This window comes from Hyaena hyaena, unplaced genomic scaffold, assembly GCF_003009895.1.
Source record: "Hyaena hyaena isolate Hyena2069 unplaced genomic scaffold, ASM300989v1 scaffold_428, whole genome shotgun sequence".
Lineage (NCBI taxonomy): Eukaryota > Metazoa > Chordata > Mammalia > Carnivora > Hyaenidae > Hyaena > Hyaena hyaena.
The window spans coordinates 300,239-322,527 of NW_024081062.1; the positions used below are offsets into that span (position 1 = coordinate 300,239).

Sequence of the window (22,289 nt, forward strand, 5' to 3'; positions counted from 1 at the left end):
CCAGCCAGGAGGCCCCTGTTTGTTTCTCTCTCTCTCTCTCTCTCTCTCTTTCTTTCTTCTTTTTTAATCAAGATCAGGGCAGATTCCAACCTTCTGCCAGTTTTAACTTTAAGAGTATCTCTTCTCTGAGAAGGGAGGGCAGAGACACCAGAAGAATTGAGGTATGCCCTGCCCTTCCATGTGGGCTTTACCAAAAAACCTGTCAGGTCGCAGGGAGGCTGCATCTGGCCAGTTCATTCTCAGACACTGGAAGCACCAGGACTCCCAGGTGAGCAGAGAGAAGGGGGCTGTAGGGTGCAAATGCCCTTCAGAAACTGCATGTCTCCAATTATTACTTAATATATATGCATTCTAATAATGCATTTTCAGGGTGCCTGGGTGGCTCAGTCGGTTGAGCATCCACTTTGGCTCAGGTCACGATCTCATGGTTCATGGGTTCAAGCCCCGTGTTGGGCTCTGTGCTGAACACTTGCTCAGAGCCTAGAGCCTGCTTCAGATTCTGTGTCTTATTCTCTCTCTCCTCATCCCATGCTCGTGCTCTGTCTCACTCTGTCTGTCAAAAATAAATAGATGTGAAAAAAATTAATAATGCATTTACATTTTGATCACTTTTAAAATTATTTTGAACAGTTGAAACTATGTAAATGATATGATATATTGAGCATATTTTTATGAAAATATAAATATAAATATACAATCATATATATCATATATAATATTTTGAGTAGACTTGTCACAAAGAGTATATATTACTTTTGTAATTTATAAAACTTCCATTAAGATTTGTTTTATTGGGGAGCCTGGGTGGCTCAGTTGGTTAAGTAGCCAACTTTGTTCAGATCAAGATCTCTCTGTTCATGGGTTCAAGCCCTGTGTCAGGCTCTATGCTGACAGCTCAGAACCTTGGAGCCTGCTTCAGATTCTGTGTCTCCCTCTCTCTCTGCTCTTCCCCCGCTCCTGCTCTGTCTCTCTCTCTCTCAAAAATAACCATTAAAACAAATTTTAAAAAGATTTATTTTTTAAATTTTTTCTAATGTTTATTCATTTTTGAATGAGAGAGAGAGAGAAACAGAGTGCAAGCAGGGGAGGGGCAGAGAGAGAGGGAGACACAGAATCCGAAGCAGGCTCCAGGCTCTGAGCTGTCAGCACAGAGCCTGACATGGGGCTCGAACTCACAAACTGTGAGATCATGACCTGAGTGGAAGTAGGACCTGTAACTGACTGACCCACTCAGGTGCCCCAAGATTTGTTATATACATATGCATGTTGTTTTGTTGTTGTAACTGAATCGTTTTTAAAAAAAATTTATAAAGCTGGAAATGAGGGACATAAGAGAAATCTGGAAAAAATGACAGAACACATTTGTGTTTGGATAAGACAATTTAACATTTTAAAGATGTCAATAATCCTTAAATTTTTGGTAATTAAAACCCTATGGTAGAGGTGCCAGAACAGGCAGGCTAATTGATAGAAGATGATTAGGCATCTACATCTGTCCTGTGTGTTTATATATGACCTTTGCGTATGAGAAAATAGGACTTTACAGATCAGTGTCAGACTATTGGATAGATTATATTGGTAAGACTAGTGAGCTGGTCGAGAGGAAAATACATGGCTATTTTGCATGACTGTGCATCCTAAAATCAATTCAGATGACTCAGGGCATAATATTTTTAAAAAATTTTTGAATGTTCATTTAGTTCTGAGAGAGAGAGACAGAGTGTGAGCAGGGGAGGGGCAGAGAGAGACACACATACAGAATCTGAAGCAGGCTCCAGGCTCCGAGCTGTCAGCACAGAGCCTGACACGGGGCTCAAACTCATGAACCTCGAGATCATGACCTGAGCCAAAATTAGATACCCAACCCACTAAGCCACTTAGGCGCCCAGGGGGTAATATTTTGACTCAAATGGTAGAGAAAATGTGGGTGAAGCCAGTAAAAACAAGGGGAGATGTTTCGCCTGGGCTTCCTCATCCAAACCACACAATACAGAGAAGGAATTGGGTGAATATTTTCTCAATTCTACCAATTCTACATAATCAGTACTATTCTAATGCTGAAAACGGAAGTTACATACAATTGCTACCTACAGCATTAGAGCAGGGGCTTACTTCTCTCAGAAACCCTTGTTGAGAGAGTCTAAAACACAAAAGAAAACTACCCATTAAGAATATATGAACAGGGGCGCCTGGGTGGCTCAGTCGGTTAAGCGTCCGACTTTCGCTTAGGTCATGATCTCGCGGTTCGTGGGTTCGAGCCCCACGTCGGGCTCTGTGTTGACTGCCAGCTCAGAGCCTGGAGCCTGTTTCAGAATATGAAACACACTCTCTCTCTGACCCTCCCCTGCTCACGCTGTCTCTCTCTCTCTCTCCTAGAAATAAATAAAACAGTAAAAAAAAAAAAAAAAGAATATATGAACCATATAATTGCAAGTATGTACAGTACTTTAAAAAGGCCTACGAGAAGAACTTTAAAGAAGGAAAGTGGGCGAGGCTCTGTGTTAGACCAACCAGACAATCGAAATATTAGGCTACAACAACAAACTGTAAATTCTTTGTTTGTAATATAAACAATTGAAGACATTTTGTTAATATGTTTTTATTCCTGTATTTTGCTATTAAAATTTTTTATAACATTTCCAAGACAAAAAATTACAAGTTTATGCTTTGAAGAATTTATGTGATTAAAATTTCACTAAATTGGGGCGCCTGGGTAGCTCAATCAGTTAAGCATCTGACTTCGGCTCAGGTCATAATCTCACATTCATGGGTTTGAGCCTCACATTGGGTTCTGTGCTGACAGCTCAGATCCTGGAGCCTGTTTCAAATCCTCTGTTTCCCTCTCTCTCTGCCCTTCCCTGCTCATGCTCTCTCTCTGTCTCTCAAAAATCAATAAACGTTAAAAAAAATTAAAAACAATTTCTCACTAAGCCAATCTTTCTAGTTTAGGACTTAATTGGGTTTTGACACTGGAATTGCACCGACTAAGCATCAGAAATGTAAGATGCTTAAAAATTGCTACGCTACTCATCTTGGTTGGGGGTTTGCGTTTGGGGGTTCTTTGGTTTTATTTTAATTTTTCTTTTCAAATATAAAAGCCTTCAATGTACTATAAACCTCAGATTGTTGCATGGCCAGGTTGTGGTTTGTGTACTGTGGCTTCGATGCAGCAGTGGTTGGTCACGGAATAAAGGATGCCTGGATCAGAACAACAACAACTACTACAAAAAATAAAAGGCTAAAACACAAATAGCAAATGGCCAAAAACAGCTGCAACATATACGACCAGATATTTATATCCCTACTGCACAAAAGCTCCCCATCACCAATAAATGAGGATTCTATCAATACACAAATGCCCCAGAGAAGTGATGCAGAAAAAATATAAATTGCCAATAAACACCAAACTGTTGGACCCTCACTAGCGATCGATTAAACAAAAATGTACAAATAATCACCAAGGAGACATCGCTCAGTGAAAAATGTCAAAAATGGTAAAGGCCAACAAGAATGGGCTAAAACTGACACTTGGGTACTTCTGGGAGGCATGCAAACTGGTATGATGTTTTGGAAGGCAGTCTGGCCCAAGGGCATATTACATGGGAGAGCAAAGGTATAATAAGGAGGTTTGACTCCAGGGTCATGTATAAAACTACAAATAACATGAATATCCAAGCCCTAAGGGCTTATGTACTCAGAATTTTTCTATGAGTCTGACAATAAGTAAGGTAGGCCTACATATAAGTAAGTAAATTTTCAGTAAAGTAAGTACATTATAAGCCATATGGTATATAAATGGTGCCACCAGCTAGACCACACCATGGTTCTATCAGGAGGGCTCAGGTCACGGCTGGCAATTCATGGCTAGTTTCTTCCTGGGAATGACCACTTGCGAGCCTTAAGACTCACGGTTGGCATTTTTGGAAAAGTCAGCCCTAAATCAAATTGTTTCTTCTCTATCAGAAACCACATATGTTTCAACACGTGATTGATTAAAATTTTTTTACATTTATTTATTTTTGAAAGACAGGGCACAAGCAGGGAGGGGCCAAGAAGGAATAAGACACAGAATCTGAAGCAGGTTCCAGGCTCCAAGCTGTCCGCACAGAACCCGACATGGGGCTCGAACACACCAACCGTGAGATCACCACCTGAGCCAAAGTGGGAAGCTTAAACGACTGAGCCACCCAGACACCCCAAGATGTGGTTGATTTAAAAGTCAGGTGAAGGTAACATTGGAGACTCAGATCTTCTTATTTTTTTTATAAGACATTGGAGAACCAATCTGTGATGATCAGATTTGCAAGGTCTGGTGGCAATGGGAGAGGCTGTAGCTAAGGGGGCCATTGAGTAGGATTAGTTAGAAGATATGGGGCCAGAAAAGGTGAAATTCAAGAGATATTTCTAGAACATTAATGAACAAAAGTTAGTGACTGGTTTGGGTGGTGGGGTGGGTGATGGGGGATAAGCAAGTAGATTTTAAATCAAAAGCCTTACTGAAATCAGCTAGAAACCGCTGGGTGAAGATCTTCAATTGTCATGTCCATCAATGATGCCCCGAAAGTTCTATCAAGTTCAATAATTTCCACTCACTAGTAGCAACAATTGCTTCCATCATCAATACCACCCTTCCACCCGGTCACCTCCACTGAGCATTTTATCTGTATCTTCTAGTAGGTTCACCCCCCAAATTCCTTCAACTAATCACCTCAGCATACCTTCTTTAGATCTCCCATTTTAAAATTCCCATTGTGAGCTGTCCAAATTTCTACTTGATCCTTACTTAGAAGGAAGCGAAGAAGCCACCCAGCTTTCTCTGAGTTTCACCAGGGCCACAGGCTGGGAGATTACCTTATCAGCTCCTGTTCAACCTTAGTTCCAGGACTTTGGTGGCTCAAGGCTGAGGGGAAGCATGGTTGGGGGCGGGGGACAGGGCAGATGACCAGTGGGGGTTGGGTGCAAGGTGGGGTACCAGTCTTCAGACTGGGGGGGCCGAGCAAAGGAACTGCCTGTGGAGGGCTGTGAGGGAAGGGCGTGGTTGTAGGGGTGAGGGAAGCAGGTCATGGGTGCAGGTGGTGTTGGGTAGGAGTAGGGGCAGGCAGGGGACTCGGGCAAGAAGCCAGAGAAGGTGGCAGGAGACAGCTGGGCCAGTGGCTGGAGCAGCGACCGCTCTTGCTTCCTCTGCTTAGCTCTGCGGTTCTGGAACCAGACCTGAGGAAGGAGAAGAATAGCCACATCAGAGCCTCTCTCTCAAATAGGTGGTCCTGTCACATCAGAGCCCCGCTCCCCTTCAATGACAGAAGGTTCAGGTACAGAGCATAAGCCTCTCCGACACTGCAGAGGAAGTAAAGCTCTTCCCAAAGACATAGGTGAGCTGGGCCTAGACTAACAAAGCGAGACCCACTCCCAACCTGTGTCTAAATTTTGCCATACTACAAATTTGGGTGAGTTAAGAAATGTCAACTCTTGCAACATGAAAGAGATCAATATGGCACAATGGCATTTTCCCTCCACAGAGAATAGGAAGCTTCCCCAAGGATTATTAGAGATGAATTTTATTGTTATAGACACTGCAGGATTTAGGGGCAAGGGGTTATACTTAAGATAATCTCTATGGTTTGGATGGAAGGCACATCAGGCTGGCCGAGTTTCAAGGCCATGGGTAGGGACAAGGGTACATATGCATGCAAACAGTTGAGATTGAATTTCTGTTAGAATTCACATCACTATTTAAATATTTGATTTATTCTTGAGAGAGAGAGCTTGCATGAGTAGGGAAAGGACAGAGAAAAAGGGAGACAGAAGATCGGAAGCAGGCTCCCACTGACAGCAGGGAGCCCAATGTGGGGCTCAAATCCACACACTGTGAGATTGTGACCTGAGCCAAAATCAAGAGTCAGAGGCTTAACCTGCTGAGCTGCCAAGGTGCCTAGAATTCACATTCCTATTAAGGTTGAGGGTAGGGTGTTGAAACTCCAGTTAGATAAGGTTAGAGCTTAGGGTTTCATTCAAGTGACAGTCCCAATGTAGGTGGGGTTATGTTGACTGCTGGTCGAGGCCGTGCTCTGGGGAATGGTGAGGCTTGGGTTCTAACGCCTTATGAGAATTTATCTCCCAAGCACCAAATCTACATGTCTTCCCAGGAGAAGTGGGGGGATCTTGAGGCGTCACCTGAATTCTAGCCTCGCTGAGGCCTGTGTCCCGGGCGAGGCCCTCTCGGGCCCAAATGTCAGGGTACTGATTCCTCCCAAAGGCTGCCTCCAGCTGTTCCAGCTGCGCTGGGCTGAAGGTGGTTCGGTGGCGGCGCCGGGAGTGCAGGCGACCCCTCTGCGCGCCTTGCGGGGAAAGCCGTGGTCTCCGCACTCCGACACCAGAGAGGCTCCTGTAGGGCCGAGGGCTCATGTCTGAGGATGGAGGGGAGGGTAGAGGTTGTGCGGGGTGGACCCACCCGTCCATCCTGAACATCGGATGCAGGTCCGCCCAGATCCACCCCTCTGTCCCCTCGCGCCCGGAAAACTTAGCTCTTCAAAGGGGATGGATCCAGCTCCACCTGAGCCCCAGCTTCACCTCTGAGGGCGCTATCCTGGCCTCTGCTCCCCACAGGCAGTCATCCCTGAGACTCACTTCCCACCCTGGGCACTTCTGCCTCCTGTAAACCCAGGCCCATGGAACATTCCCATGCAACGTGCGCCCCTCCCTGTCCCTGTCGCCTGTCTGGACGCATGTACTGTCCTCCTGGGTCTCACCTTGGGGATCTTATTGGCTTTGACACAGTAACAAACTGCCGGGTCTGTAGGACCCCTGTGAGTTGTTCACTGCTCTCAAGGCTCACTGTCACCTTGGTCACCTTCTCCGTTCCCTAGACTGCTCCCAATCTCGTTCAGCCTTCTTCACCTGGGAGGATGAAACATTCCTCCCTCTTCCCCTCAGACACACCCTCCCCTCACCTACATTTCATCTTCTCCCCTGGCCCGGCCACAACCGGGCTGCAGGAACCTGAGCTCGTGGGAAAGGCTTGCCTCTCCTCCCCACAGGCTCACTAAGCCCCCACACTAATTAGTCTGAGAGCCAGCAGGGAAGAGAGGACACGGAGCGAAAGGAAACACCTGGAAGGTGCACACTGAGAAAAGGAGATGTCTGGAGCTGAGGCACCCATCCCCATGGGGACCGAGGGAGCGGCTCCCACCCGGGGCTCAACTGTCCACCTTGGGGACACACGCATTGAGCCGCTGGCGGTCCCCTGCTCTCTTGGGATCCAAAGCCCTGGCCCCTCCAGCTGCCCATCTCAGAGGAGGCAGGGCAGTGGGCAACCACGAGGTCAGGAATGAGGAGCCAGATTTCAGGGTCGCCTCTGTCCACCCCAATGTGTGCTGTTCGGCAGTCCATCAGCGCCAGGGCCTGTAAAGCAAAGGTGTGGTCCCTCCCCGTGCTCGCTAAGATGTCCAAGGTTTTTAGCATTCTGGGGGGCTGTTTTTTGTCTCCCCTCCTCACCTTCCTCGTGGGGAGCCATTGCACCCCAAGGAACCTAAGCATAAAGCCCCCTCATGGACTGCCTCCTCAGGACTACCCCGGAGATTCACTCACCCACCGTGGAGGTCAGAGTCCCAGCGGCGGGGTAGCCCTCGGGCCAGAGGCTGTTGCAAAGTCGCCCCTTCTTCTGCTTACCCTGCTCACTCCTCCCTTCTGCTTCCATGACTAACCACAAAGACCAAAGAAGGTCCAGGCTCCTGTGTCCCCTGGTCTCTGAGCCTGGGTCAGTCTTTCTCTGGTCCTGCTGTTCCCCTCTATGCCTGTTTATCTCGCTCCTTCTCCCTCTTTCTGCCTCTCGCTCTCTGTGTGGATGGAGATACAGATGGATATCTTTGCCTTTCTCACGGTCTCTCCCGTTTTCTCATTTCCCCCCTAATTCCCCATTCCTTCGCTTGAGTAACATCGCATTCTCTCTGCCTTGCCCCCACCCTGCTTCTCTGTTTTGGCTTCTACTTTCCGCTGCCTGCCCCTTGTCTCTCTCCCTTTGCTCTCAGCTGCCTCCTTTCCCAGCCTGCAATCCCACACCACCTCTTTCTCCCTGAGCCTTGGAGGAGTGACCTGCCCCTCGCCCCTGGGGGCCCATCCAATCATTGCCTGGTCACCAGAGCCCCCTTCATCAGGGGAGGATCACAAGCCGGATGAGGGAAGGTGCTCAGTTGGAGGGTCCAGGGACTGGGGCCAAGAGCTCATATTCCCAGAGGACCAAGTTCTTTTGTCCTGTTAAATCCCCTTCTGGGAGCAGGCAGGGTAAGAAAATGTATTCCCCCAAAGACCCTTCCCCAGAACCCCACCGTGGGGACAGGGGGTGCAGGATTGCACCAGAATGCGGGCCAGGGGCAAGGCCTGCCTGGCATCTCAGCATGTGGGTGATATCCAAGGATCTGTTTCCAGGAAACTAAAAAACTAAATGACACAAGTGCATTCTGGCCCCTCCTAGACACCCTGATTTTCAGAATATACTAGATGCACCCCCTCCCCCCCACCTCAGGACAACCTGAACCAGGGGCTGAGTCTCCAGGACACCATAGTTCTCAAGGACTGTCTGCTTTCCTCTCCCAAATGTCACCTCCTCACTCACTCAGAATTCCTGGGACTCCATGGCCTTCCACGGTCACCCAGACATTCAGAAAACCTTGACCTTCAAGAGCCTAGGAATTCCAGGTACATCCTGACTGCCTGGACTTTAGGACTCTGCAAGAGAATGAGATTCCCATGACATCCTCACATTCTGAGTCTTCAGGGAAATGCTGAAGCACCCAGCATTCCAGAAGCATGATATTCTGCTTCTTGAGATTCCTTAGACCCAGACAGTACATTCTGGCATCTCCAGGAGATCCTGACCCTTTAAAGACAACCTGATACCCCAGGACTCTAGGATTCTCTAGGACATGCTGAAATCCAGAACGTTCTGCTTCTATTAGAAGGTCCCCCTGTCCCTGCCATAAGTTTCTAATCTCTCAGGACACTCTAACCTAATGAGGACACCCTTCCCCTCTTGGAAAGGACAGTCTGAATCACCATGGTCATCCTCATCTTTCGCACACATCTTTTGAAAAGCACCCTGACAATTTAAGACCAAAATAATAATAATAATAATAATCCTCCAGGATCTTGATGCTTACAGTATGGTCCACAATCAGCAGCATCAACAGCACATGAGAGCCTGTTAGAAATGCAGAATCTTGTAAAGGGTTAGGATCCAAAATCTATAAGGAACTCACCAAACTCCACACCCAAAAAACAATCCAGTGAAGAAATGGGCAGAAGATATGAACAGACACTTCTCCAAAGAGGACATCCAGATGGCCAACAGACACATGAAACGATACTCAGCGTCCCTCCTCATCAGGGAAATACAAATCAAAACCACACTGAGATACCACTTCACGCCAGTCAGAGTGGCTAAAATGAGCAAATCAGAGAACTCTAGATGCTGGCGAGGATGTGGAGAAACGGGCACCCTCTTACACTGTTGGTGGGAATGTAAACTGGTGCAGCCCCTCTGGAAAACAGTGTGGAGGCTCCTCAAAAAATTAACAATAGAACTCCCCTATGACCCAGCAATAGCACTGCTAGGAGTTTACCCAAAGGATACAGGAGTGCAGTTGCATAGGGGCACATGTACCCCAATGTTCATAGCAGCACTCTCAACAATAGCCAAAACATGGAAAGAGCCATGTTGTGCCCGAATCGTGAGTCCCAGAGACCTCCAAGGAGCCAGCATCGATGCAAATACAAAAGGGTCTTTATTACAAGCTCGAGCAGGGGCTCACCAGCCTACCAGTGTCATGGCAGCAAGGTGAAGCGAAGAACAATAGCGAACAGGGTTTTTAAGGAGTAAGGGATGGGGTGGATGGGGTTGTTACAGTACATGTAGCATCATCACATAAGCACCAATTACAATTACAGCTTTGACCATTCAGTATCTGTGAGGTGTTCATTACTTTTGGTGGGACCCAATCATGACTTTTGAGAATCCTTTGAAAATGACCAATTGTGAAGTGAGTTCAAAGGGCCCACGTGGGGTTCAGACAAGTGGTGAGAAATTGGCTAGTTTGTATCTGCAGTTCCCAGCTTTGACTCAGATCATAGGAATGTTTCTTTTTACTTTTTTTTTTTAAAATGTTTTATTTATTTCTAGGAGAGAGAGAGACAGTGTGAGCAGGAGAAGGTCAGAGAGAGAGGGAGTCACAGACTGAAACAGGCTCCAGGCTCTGAGCTGGCAGTCAGCACAGAGCCGGACGCGGGGCTCGAACCCACGAACCGCGAGATAATGACCTAAGCGAAAGTCGGACGCTTAACAGACTAAGCCACCCAGGCGCCCCTCTTTTTACTTTTTGATTAGCCGATCTGAGGGCGGTGGAGGATGGCTCTAGCCTTGAACAGTCTGAGGCTTTTCCTGGGACTGGGACTGGGGCTACGTGCAGCCCGAAGTTTCTCTTAATGGAGGACTTAATTTTTGGCTTTTCAGCCTAAGTGTCCATCAACTGACAAATGGATCAAGAAGATGTGGTTTATCTATACAATGGAATACTACATGGCAATGAGAAAAAATGAAATCTGGCCACGTGTAGCAACATGGATGGAACTTGAGGGTGTTATGCTGAGCGAAATAAGTCAGGCAGAGAAGGACAAATACCATATGTTTGCACGTATAGGAGGATTAGGAGGAACTGAACTGAGGAACAAGGGGGAGAAGAAGGGGGGAAATGGTGGGGGAAAGGGAGAGAGGCAAACCATGAGAGTCTTGAATGCCAAGAACAAACTGAGGGCTGATGGGGGTGGGGGGAGGGAATGGGGGTTGATGGGCATGGACGAGGGCACTTGTGGGAATGAGCAGTGGGTGTTATATGGAAACCAACTTGACAATAAACTATTTGTAAAAATAAATGGATAATAAGAGATTATTATGAACAGCTTTATTCCACTAAAGTTGATAAATTAGATGAAATGGACAATTTAAAATTTTTAAATGTTTGATTTTGAGACAGAGAGAGGGAGAGACAGAGCATGAGCAGGAGAAAGGTAGAGAGAAAGGGAGAAAAAGAATCTGAGATAGGCTTCAGGCTCTGAGCTGTCAGCACAGACCCTGACATGGGGCTCGAACCCAAAAACTGTGAAATCATGGCCTGACCTAATTCGGATGCTCAACCAACTAAGCCACAAAGGCACCCCAATGAAATGTACAATTTTATGAAAGACAATCTAGCAAAGCTAACTCAACAACAGATAACTAAACTAGCTCTATATCTAATTAATAATGGAATTTGTGGTTGAAAAAAATTCCCACACTTAACACTTTATGCCCAGATAGCTTCAACTGATGAATTCTATGAAACTTTTAAGAAATATATAATACACTTGTGGGGATGAGCGCCGGGTGTTATATGGAAACCAACTTGACAATAAACTATCTGTAAAAAAATAAGATAATTGTAAGCAAAAAAATATATAATAGAACTCTTTCAATTTTCAGAAAATTGAAAAGGTGTGAGTGCTTCCCAATTCATTTTATAAAACATTATAATAACAGACCAATGTCCTTTATGAATACAGATTCAACAATCCTAGATAAAACTTCAGAAACTCAAATCCCATCATATCTAAATTAGATAATACATATGACTAAATGGGCTTTACCCCAGGAATGCAAGGTTGGATTAACATTAGAAATCCAATCCGTGTAATTCATTGTATTAATAAGGTAAAAAACGGGGCATTTGGGTGGATCAGTCAGTTAGGAGTTCAACTTCGGCTCAGATGATGATCTCACAGTTCCTGAGTTTGAGCCCCACATGGGACTCTGTTGACAGTGCAGAGCCTGCTTGGGATTCTCTCTGCACCTCTCCCACTTGCGAGTAACTGCGTGCATGTGTGCTCTCTCTCTCTATCTCAAAATAAATTTAAAAAAACAGAAAAATTCTAAGTTAAAAAGGAAAATGATCTCAGCCCATAGCAAATGTAATAGACAAAATTCAGTATATAGTCATAATAAAATCATTCAATAAAATAAGAACAGAGGGAGATTTTCTGAACTTGATTAAAGTCACATATGATAAACCTCCAGCTAACATCATACTTAATTTCCCCCTTAAAATTAGAAACAAGACAGTGATGTAGCTTCTTACCACTTCCATATAATATTGTACTGGATGTTCCAGCCAGTATAATGAGGCAATAAAAAGAAATAAAAATGTGATGTAATTGGACATATATATTTAATCTTCCTCCCTTGTTCCTGGCACATGAACTTTGAAAACTGTTGGGATTTCCTGAGTGATGGGTCAGGACTTCCTGACCATATTTTGTCACGCATAATAAGGCCCTTGGATATTACCTAAGTGTGTGCTAACAAAGTGATTCTTGGTGGACCTCGAGATGGTCTCCAGATGGGGGCTGGTTGCCAGAGGAACCAACTAGGTGATTAGACAGTTGGAACCATTTATTGAAAATGTTTGTTTATTTATTTTGAGAGGGGGGAGGGGCAGAGAGAGAGAGAGAGGGAGAGAGAGAATCCCAAGCAGGCTCCACACTGTCAGCACAGAGCCCCATGCGGGGCTTGAACCCACAAACCATGAGATCATGAGAGCTGAAACCAAGAGTCAGATGCTTAACCAACTGGGTGTTGAGCCACCCAGGGGCCCGACAGTTGGAACTTTTAGCCCCAGTCCCCCAACTCCAGGGAAGGAGGAGTCAGCGGAGATTGAGTTAATCACCAACGGCCAATGATTTAACCATTCATGCTACATAATAAAGTCTCCATAAAAATTCCTCAACGACAGGATTCAGGGAGCTTCAGAGAGCACCTGCATGTCAGGAGGGTGACACACTCCAAAATCCATGGAGGCAAAAGATCCTGCATGAGAGCCACCCTTGACCTTTCCCTATGGTGGCTCTCCATTTGGCTATTTATTTGTATCTTTTATAATGTCCTTTATAATAAACCAGTAACAATAAGTCAAGTGTTTCCTTGAGTTCTGTGAGCCATTAGAGCAAATTATCCATCCTGAGAAGGAGGTCATGGAAACCTCAATTTGTCACCAAATTAGACAGTGTGTGGGTAACCTGGGGACACACCACCTGCAACTGGCATCTGAGGTTGGGCAGCCTTGTAGGACAGAGCTCTAACCTCTGGGGTCTGTGCTAGGTCAGGATAGTGTCAACGCTGAATTTAATTATAGGACACGGAGTTGGTGTCCTGAGGGTTAGAGAACTGGTCATCAGTGTGGGGGGGAAAAGACAAAAATCAAGACAAAACCCAAGCATTTGGTATTAGAAGTGTTGTGAGCATAAAATATCTTTATTAAGAGGCATCTGGATTAGAAAGACTGAAGTAAAACTGCCTGTATGGGTGGAAAAAAATAATCATTCATGTAGAATTTCTGGTGGAATTATAAACAATCTACTAGAGCTAATTAATGAGTTTCACAAAGTTTCAGGATTCAAGATCAATTTTAAAAAATCATATAAAAATGGGGCACCTGGGTGACTGAGTCGGTTAAGCCTCCGATTTCGGCTCAGGTCATGATCAAACGGTTCGTGGGTTCGAGCCCTGCATCGGGCTTTGTGCTGACAACTAGCTCAGAGCCTAGAGCCTGCTTCTGATTCTGTGTCTCTTTCTCTCTCTGACCCTCCCCTGCTCACGCTGTCTCTCTCTCAGAAATAAATAAAACATTAAAAAATTTTAAAAAATAAAATCATATAAAAACAAATAGTAAAAATTCAAACTAAAAAATTAGTAGCATTTACAGTAACATTAAAATAAGAAATATTTTTGAGCACCTGGGTGGCTCAGTTGGTTAAGCATCAACTTTGACTCAGGTCATGATCTCGTGGTTCGTGGGTTTGAGCCCCGCATCCGGCTCTGTGCTGACAGCTAGGAGCCTGGAGCCTGCTTCCGATTCTATGTCTCCCTCTCTCTTTGCCCCTCCCCCACTCATGCTCTGTCTCTCTCTCTCTCTCTCTCTCTCTCTCTCAAAAATAAATAAAACATTTTAAAAAGTAAAATATTTAGTGTTTAAATCTGTCAAAAATGTGAGCAATCTGTACACTAAACACTAAAAATAACATCCATGAGAGACAGTAAACCTCTTATTTATTTTTTTTAGAAAACCTTTTAAAATGAAAAAATATTCTGTACTCTTAGGCCAGGAGACTAAATATTGTTAAGCTGTCGATTCTTTTTTTTTTTCTTTTAACAAATAGTTTATTGTCAAGTTGGTTTCCATATAACACCCAGTGCTCATCCCCACAAGTGCCCTCCTCCATGCCCATCTCCCCCCTCGCCCCCCACACCCATGAGTCCTCAGTTTGTTCTCAGCATTCAAGAGTCTCTCATGGTTTGCCTCTCTCCCTCTCCTCCACCATTTCCCCCCCTTCTTCTCCCCCGTGGTCCTCTGTTAACTTCCTCCTAATCCTCCTATACGTGCAAATATATGGTATTTGTCCTTCTCTGCCTGACTTATTTCACTCAGCATTAACACCCTCAAGCTCCATCCATGTTGCTACAGATGGCCAGATTTCATTTTTTCTCATTACCATGTAGTATTCCATTGTATAGATAAACCAAATCTTCTTGATCCATTCATAAGTTGATGGACACTTAGGCTCTTTCCATGATTTGGCTATTGTTGAGAGTGCTGCTATGAACATTGGGGTATATGTGCCCCTATGCAACCACACTCCTGTATCCCTTGGGTAAATTCCTAGCAGTGTTATTGCTGGGTCATAGGGGAGTTCTATTGTTAATTTTTTGAGGATCCTCCACACTGTTTTCCAGAGGGGCTGCACCAGTTTACATTCCCACCAACAGTGTAGGAGGGTGCCCATTTCTCCACATCCTCGCCAGCATCTAGAGTTCTCTGATTTGCTCATTTTAGCCACTCTGGCTGGCATGAGGTGTGGTTTTGATTTGTATTTCCCTGATGAGGAGGGATGCTGAGCATCGTTTCATGTGTCTGTTGGCCATCTGGATGTCCTCTTTAGAGAAGTGTCTGTTCATATCTTCTACCCATTTCTTTACTGGGTTGTCTGTTTTTCGGGTGTGGAGTTTGGTGAGTTCCTTATAGATTTTGGATATTAACCCTTTATCTGATAAGTCGTTTGCAACTATCTTTTCCCATTTCGTTGGTTGCCTATTAGTTTTATGGATTGTTTCCTTTGCCGTGCAGAAGCTTTTAATCTTGATGAGGTCCCAGTAGTTTATTTTTGCTCTCGATTCCCTTGCTTTTGGGGATGTGTCAAGTAAGAAGTTGCTGTGGTGGAGGTCAAGGAGGTTGTTTCCTGCTTTCTCCTCTAGGGTTTTGATGGTTTCCTGTCTCACGTTCAGGTCCTTTATCCATTTTGAGTTTATTTTGGTGTATGGTGTGAGAAAATGATCTAGTTTCATTCTTCTGCATGTTGCTGTCCAGTTCTCACAGCACCATCTGTTAAAGAGGCTGTCTTTTTTCCATTGGATACTCTTTCCTGCTTTGTCAAAGATTAGTTGGCTGTATACTTTTGGGTCCAATTCTGAGTTCTCAATTCTCTTCCATTGGTCTATGTGTCTGTTTTTGTGCCAATACCATACTGTCTTGATGATGACATAAGCTGTCAATTCTTAACTGATAAAATTCCATGCAATCTCAATCAAAGCTGCATCAGGATTTCTCATAGACATTGGCAAACTGATATAATAATTTATATAATAAATCAAAGAACCTATGTGGTCCTGGGAGGGTGCTAGCTGTAAAGGGAAATAAGAAAAACCTTTAGGATAATGGAACCATTCTGTATCTTGATTGTGGTCATGCACACAACTATCAAAACTCATCCAAGTGTACCCTTAAATGAATAATATTTATTGTTTATCAAATATAACTCAAAAGCGGGAAGAACTAATTTTGGAATAGGGGAAGAATAAAGGCATAAAAATCAAACAAATTTAAAAAAATAGGTAATGATTAATTTCAGGGACATTCAAAAGTTGTACAGGAAAAAAATTAAGATAAGTACTCCAACAATGTATAAGAGAGTCAGAATGTCAATAATAAATATTGACATGCCCCCAAGTTGCAATGTGCCTGTATTGAAAGGATTTGAGAAAGAGGAAATGAGACAGTCACCCTTTCAAATGGGAAGAGAGTAGTAGATAAGATTGCAAATCAAAGATCAAAGATTGCATTATAGAGATGCCTGGGTGGCTCAGTGGGTTAAATGTCTGACTCTTGATTTTGGCTCAGGTCATGATCCCAGGATTGAGCATGGGATTAGTGTGGAGCCTGCTTAGGATAATCTCTCTCTCTCTCTCTCTCTCTGCCTCTCTCTTTCCCACCTTATTCGCCTCTCCCCTACTCAAACTCCCTCACTCTCTCTTTTTCTCTCCTCCTACCCTTCTCCCCTACTGGCATGCAGGCGCTCTCTCTCTCTCTAAAATAAAAAAAATTTAAAGAAGCATTATATAACTGAAACTAATGTAACATTATGTGTCAACTATACTTCAATAAAAAGTAGCATTGTAAGTATAATATTTAGAAAAATATGAGTGCTTACACTGGGCAGTGAGACCCAGGGGTGGAGAGATGAAAGGTTAGGGAACTGGTTTTCCATCTAAAGACTTGTTTAACTTTTAAAGCTGTGCTAATATATTTATTTGACTAAAGCAATTTAAAAATAAAATGCTTCAGGGGTGCCTGGCTGGCTCAGTTGGTAGAGCACACAACACTTGATCTCCGTCAGGGTCGTGAGTTTGAGCTCCACATTGGGTGCAAAGATTACCAAATAAATAAATAAATAAACTTATAAAAAATGCTTGGTCAAATACTTTATTTTTTATATTCCTTCATTATTAATACAAGCATTGAAGGCCATTTCCCCACAGAGTTTTAATTTTTTCTTTAACTTATATTTTGGCTTTAATATTCTTTTTGATATTAAAATTATAAACAATGCCTTACATTTTATCAGCTGGAATTTCTTTTTAGATTTGGATTTTTGGTTACCAATTTTTGAGTATGTAATGGGGACTGTAAAAGAATATATCCTATAAAATCACTGTTTGGGGACTCTGGTAGCCTAAAAAGTGGTCAATATTTGGGATTATTCCTTGAGCTTGAGAAAGAATGTATAATCTCTATTTCCAGGGTGGACATAGATGTATTTTAAATCAAAATTTCTTTGCTGTTTAAACAAAATCTCTACCATATTTTTTATTAACTACCTTATCTATCAAATTCTGGGAAATGTATATTAAAGGCTATCATTAAGATATTAGCCAAATTCTTTGAAAATTTTTATGAGCTTTTGCTTTATGGAAACTATTGTGATATTGTTTTGTATGATGTTTCATATGAACCTCTATGAGTTTTTCCTCTATTATCATAAAATATTACTCTTTTATGATTTATGCTTCTAGTTAATTACTGCTTTATCTGTAATTAATCATGTCACTCTTCTTCTCTAATTTTTTACCTAAACATCTTTGCCAACTTCATATCTGTGTAATTTTTCCTTTTTTATTATTTAATTATATTGTTTTAAAGGTTAAAAAAAATTTTTTTAAGTAATCTCCATCTAACATGGAGCCTGAACTCACAACGCCAAAATCAGAAGTTATACACTCTACGTACTGAGCCAGCCAGGTTTTAAAAATTCACCTTTTAAAAACTGCTTTTTGTCTGACATACAAATAGAAACTTAGAAATACACACGCAAATTCCAAAAGCCAGTAGAAAACTATTTAAATGACTACATACACAGCTCATACCTGGCATACCCTATTCTCTGTCTACAGGCAAGTATTTCTAGGTGGTGCCTCTGATTTCCTGTGCAAGGACACAGTCACTATTACAGAGATTAAAGCACAAATTTGAGGTTCTGCTCTTAATAATAATTTTCTTTGGGGTGCACCTGGGTGGTTCAGTCGGTTAAGCATTTGACTCGGTTTTGGTTCCATGATCTCATGATCATGAGAGGGAACCTGATGCAGGCTCTGTGCTGGGTATGGAGCCTGCTTAAGATTCTCTCTCTCCCTCTCCCTCTCCTTCTGCCCCTCCCTGTGCGTACTCAATCTCTCTCTGTCTCAAAAAGCAAAAACAAAAACAAACCAACAAAAACCATAATTAATTACTTAGTACAAATCATCAGATCAAACTTGGTATTTGAAAGAAGAAAGAATCCAGGGTCCTAAAACCTTAAAGATTATAAAAGAGTCAATGCAGGAGCAAAGTATACAGAACACAGCTGCTATGTGTGTATATGGGCCAATTTCACTGGCTCTACAATTTTTCTCCTGGTCCATTTTGGGCACGGAACAAGAGATGGGGTATGTTCTGTGGCATGGGCACCAGATGTTCTTGAGGCAGTGGGAAGCATCAAGTCTGAGCACTAAAATGAGTTCCCCTCCCACAGAGATAGCTGGGTCCAGAGAGAATAGGAAGGAAGAGTGGTTGGTATGTGTGCCTCTACCTAAGCCATGGGGAATCTACCCTAGGGATGCTCAACTTTAGCAACTATGGCTGCCCTGGTCCCGAAGAAAGTCCTAACCTCCAGGGAAGGAAGATCTGTTTATTTGTTCCCAATCATCCATGCCAGACCTGAGAGAGCCACATTGTCTAACTTGAAATACTCTCCTTTGGTGAGAAAAGGTTCCTCAGTCCTCAGCCCTGGCTGACACTTTCGAATCATCCAGCATCAAGCAAGGAGCCAGTAGACATGGGGGTTCCATGACCACATGTCACAGAGGCAGAGAACGGCCAGGTAAGAAGGGCTGCAAAAGCAGGTGAGGGCACAGGACCTCCAACAACAGACAGACTCACGTGGGGACAAACACACAGATAAGCAGATACATGAAATCCCTCTGCACCTGACCAAGTTCAAAGGGGGCACGTGTCCTGGTTTGACACGTACAAGCCTTTCCCTTTGCAGGATGTGCTGCCCACTGCAGGACAGAGCACACAGGTTTCCAAGGTGGACTAGAAAAACAGCAGCAGGAGAGGAAGGAGACAGCTCAGGTTAGTGGCGCTAGGGTCAGTGACTGCAGGCTCCTAAAAGTCCTGTCCAGAAGCTCAGGCCAAGAGCCCCCCTCCCTCTCCACAACTGAGACTTTTCTGGAAGACATCCAAGACTCTTTCATGCTGCCCCTACTCTGCACCTTTCTGCCAGTTCCTTCCCTGTGTTTGTCCATCCACTATTGTCTATGACCATGTAATCAAGGTGTCCCAGAAGGAGAGGCTACTTGGATGCCACACAGAGCCCCACAGAGGGGACCTGGCTTGGGCTGGGATCTGGGCACACAGCAGCTCCGGTTTTGAGGTCCAGAAACACAACTCTGCTGCAGATGTGCCAGATGTCTTAGAGACAGCCACGCGCTACTGAGACTCAGAAGAGATTAGTGCAGGAAACCAGGCATCCACATAGGTAAGTTATAGAGGGGCGCCTGGGTGGCTCAGTCGGTTAAGCCTCTGACTTTGGCTCAGGTCATGATCTCACAGTTCGTGAGTTTGAGCCCTGCACTGGGTTCTGGGCTGACAATTCAGAGCCTAGAGCCTGCTTTGGATTCTGTGTCTCCCTGTCTCTGTCCCTCCCCTACTTGCATACACATACTCTCTCTCAGAAATAAATAAAAACATTTAAAAAACTAATATATATATGTATATAGTTATATAAAATGAGCATCATTCTGAGGGGACTGGTAAGGGCACTTTCTTGCTAACAGAAAGCTGCATTGGGAGAGTGAATGAAAATTCAGGGGTGGGTGGTGAATATCCATTCAGAGTAAGAGGAATTTGCCATATCACCTACTCGTGGAATCTCAACCTGCTGGGGTTTAGACCATCAAACGAGATTATTTTTTCTAGTAATTGATCTTCTATTGGCAGTTCTTCCCAAAACATCCTGGCCAGATTCTTTCATTTTAAGCCATTTCAGACTTATAAAAATGGCTCTTTTAGGTAGCCAAGAACAGTCTACATCTTCGATCTCTTGTGTTCCACTCTCTCACAATGTGCTTTGGCTTGGAGTGTGGTGGCGGAGAGAGATGCTGGTTGATGTGCTCTTCTGGAGTTGGAGCGCGCGCGCGCGAGAAGGGAAATTCAGTAGGGGTAACTCCCCTTGACCAGGTAAGAAAGCTGTCCATCCTCTCCTGGTATTTGCTGCTTTTCTGGCTTGTCTGTCTTACTTATGGGCTTTTGTTATTGTTTGTTTGTTTTTGAGAGAGAAAGCACAGGAGAGGGAGCAGCAGAGAGGCGGATAGAGGATCCATGGAGGGCTCTGCCCTGACAGCAGTGAGCCCAACTCAGGGCTCAAACTCAGGAACTCGGGAACCAGGAGATCATGACTTGAGCCGAAGTTGGATGCTTAACGGACTGAGCTACCCAGGCGCCCCTCGCTTATGGGCTTTTATCTCTGTGGGCTGCTCATAGAGGTTTTCCAGGGATTACCAGAGGGTCTCAGAGCAAGCCGACCCAGCTCTCACTCAACCTCTGTAACCGCCCGCCCCCTCCACCAACCCCACCCAAAGGGCGTTTCTGCCAAGGTGTCTTACCGAAGAGCTCCCTCTCCTGGCAGGCACAGACAAATGTCACGTATTTTCCACAGGGGCCACCAACACAAGTCTCCAATCTCTGCCTGTTTTCTCTTCCTTGTTCCGGGAGAGGGAGGGCTGATCAGCAAGCCCATATGCCCAGTCAGGAAAACAACTGATGGTCTCCCCATGGTGCAAGCATCTCCAGTCTTTGGTGGGACTTTCTTAGAAGCCTTCCCCCTCAGAGTTGGGGCCCTGGAAGCCCACTTCCCTCTCCCCATGGAGTGTAATGACAGGGCACAGACTTTCTTCAGAATCATTGCTTTTTCTGCTCTAATCTCTCTTACAACAGGACTTGGGGGTTGGGGGCAGTATTAAGTGTGCTCCTGATAGTATTATCCCAGCAGCGGGAGCTAACCCTAATGCTGGCAGACTTCCCGGCACAGAGTTTGGGTTATTTAGAGCCTATTGACCTGCTTGGGGCCTTTTCCACAGTTCCCAAGAGAAACTGCCCCACGCCATCCTGCTATACCTCTTGCAGCTTTTACTCCCATTTCCATTATGAGGAACAACCTGCAATTAAGACCAGAATATTTACATGTGCTGTTCAGGGCACAAGGGAAAAGGCTGCATAAATACAACTTTGTTTTGTTTTGTTATAAATAACTATTGCAGAGGGAGATCGAACAATATATTTTTTTTATTTTTTTAAGTTTATTTTAAGAGAGAAAACACAAGCAGGGTGGGGCAGAGAGGAGGAGGGACAGAATCCCCAGCAAAGGTCTGTGTGATCAGCACAGAGCCCGAAACAGAATGGAACTCACGAATCATGAGATCATGAGATCAAGACCTGAGCCAAGATCAAGAGTCAGATGTTTAACCAACTGCACCAGCCATGCACCCCCAGCTTTGGGTTTTCCTTGACGCAAGCCCTGCCCTCCCACTTCTACGTCCCCCATCAAGCATCCTTTCCCTGGAGCGCCTACTTTCAGCAGCTCTGGCTACAGCCTGGTACTGCCTTTCCACACTTTAATCCTGTGATACTACTTATGAGGAAATGCCTTCAGATCTCAGAATTTTACAATGGTTTTACTAATTTAACTCTGGAAACGCTAGGACACTTCACCATTGCTATATTACAACCATCCTATAACAAAACCCCTTAAAATTATACCTGTAACATCTGTTGCCCCAGCCAGTCAACGCACTTAACCTGTGAGTCTCCTCCCTTTCCTCCTTCTGCTTACCAGCCCAGGTTTTAGTTCTTTTTTTTAAAAATTAACATGATTAGTAATTTATTATTTTTTTAACAAATAGTTTATTGTCAAGTTGGTTTCCATATAACACCCACTCCTCATTCCCACAAGTGCCCCCCTCCATGCCCATCTTCCCCCTCCCCCCCCCACCCATCAGTCCTCATTTTGTTCCCAGCATTCAAGAGTCTCTCATGGTTTCCTCTCTGCCTTTCCCCCATTTCCCCCCTTCTTCTCCTCCATGGTCCTCCGTTAAGTTCCTCCTAATCCTCCTATATGTGCAAACGTATGATATTTGTCCTTCTCTGCCTGACTTACTTCGCTCAGCATAACACCCTCAAGGTCCATCCATGTTGCTACACGTGACCAGATTTCATTCTTTCTCATTGCCATGGAGTATTCCATGGTATAGATAAACCACATCTTCTTGATCCATTCGTCCGTTGATGGACACTTAGGCTCTTTCCATGTTTTAGCTGTTGAGAGTGCTGCTATGAACATTGGGG

The 22,289-nt window shown here is 44.4% G+C and overlaps 1 protein-coding gene across 1 annotated transcript; it reads right to left on the bottom strand.

Moving 5' to 3' along the window:
- Positions 1 to 4,872: 4,872 nt before the first annotated feature.
- PROP1 (PROP paired-like homeobox 1) lies at positions 4,873 to 7,693 on the bottom strand. Its single transcript, XM_039252809.1, has 3 exons — positions 7,585 to 7,693; positions 6,172 to 6,404; positions 4,873 to 5,211 (listed from the first exon to the last, which is right to left on the bottom strand). Exons 1-3 carry the CDS (start codon positions 7,691 to 7,693, stop codon positions 4,873 to 4,875), a joined length of 681 nt encoding a protein of 226 aa, XP_039108740.1.
- Positions 7,694 to 22,289: the final 14,596 nt, after the last annotated feature.

Excerpts from the sequence above, each read along its gene's own strand:
- PROP1 (XM_039252809.1), bottom strand. The coding sequence starts at position 7,693 with ATGGAAGCAGAAGGGAGGAGTGAGCAGGGTAAGCAGAAGAAGGGGCGA. Across the intron at positions 6,405-7,584 it reads GACTCTGACCTCCACGGTGG|ACATGAGCCCTCGGCCCTAC; the intron begins GTGAGTGAATCT and ends CTCCATCCTCAG. Across the intron at positions 5,212-6,171 it reads TCAGCGAGGCTAGAATTCAG|GTCTGGTTCCAGAACCGCAG; the intron begins GTGACGCCTCAA and ends CTCCTTCCTCAG.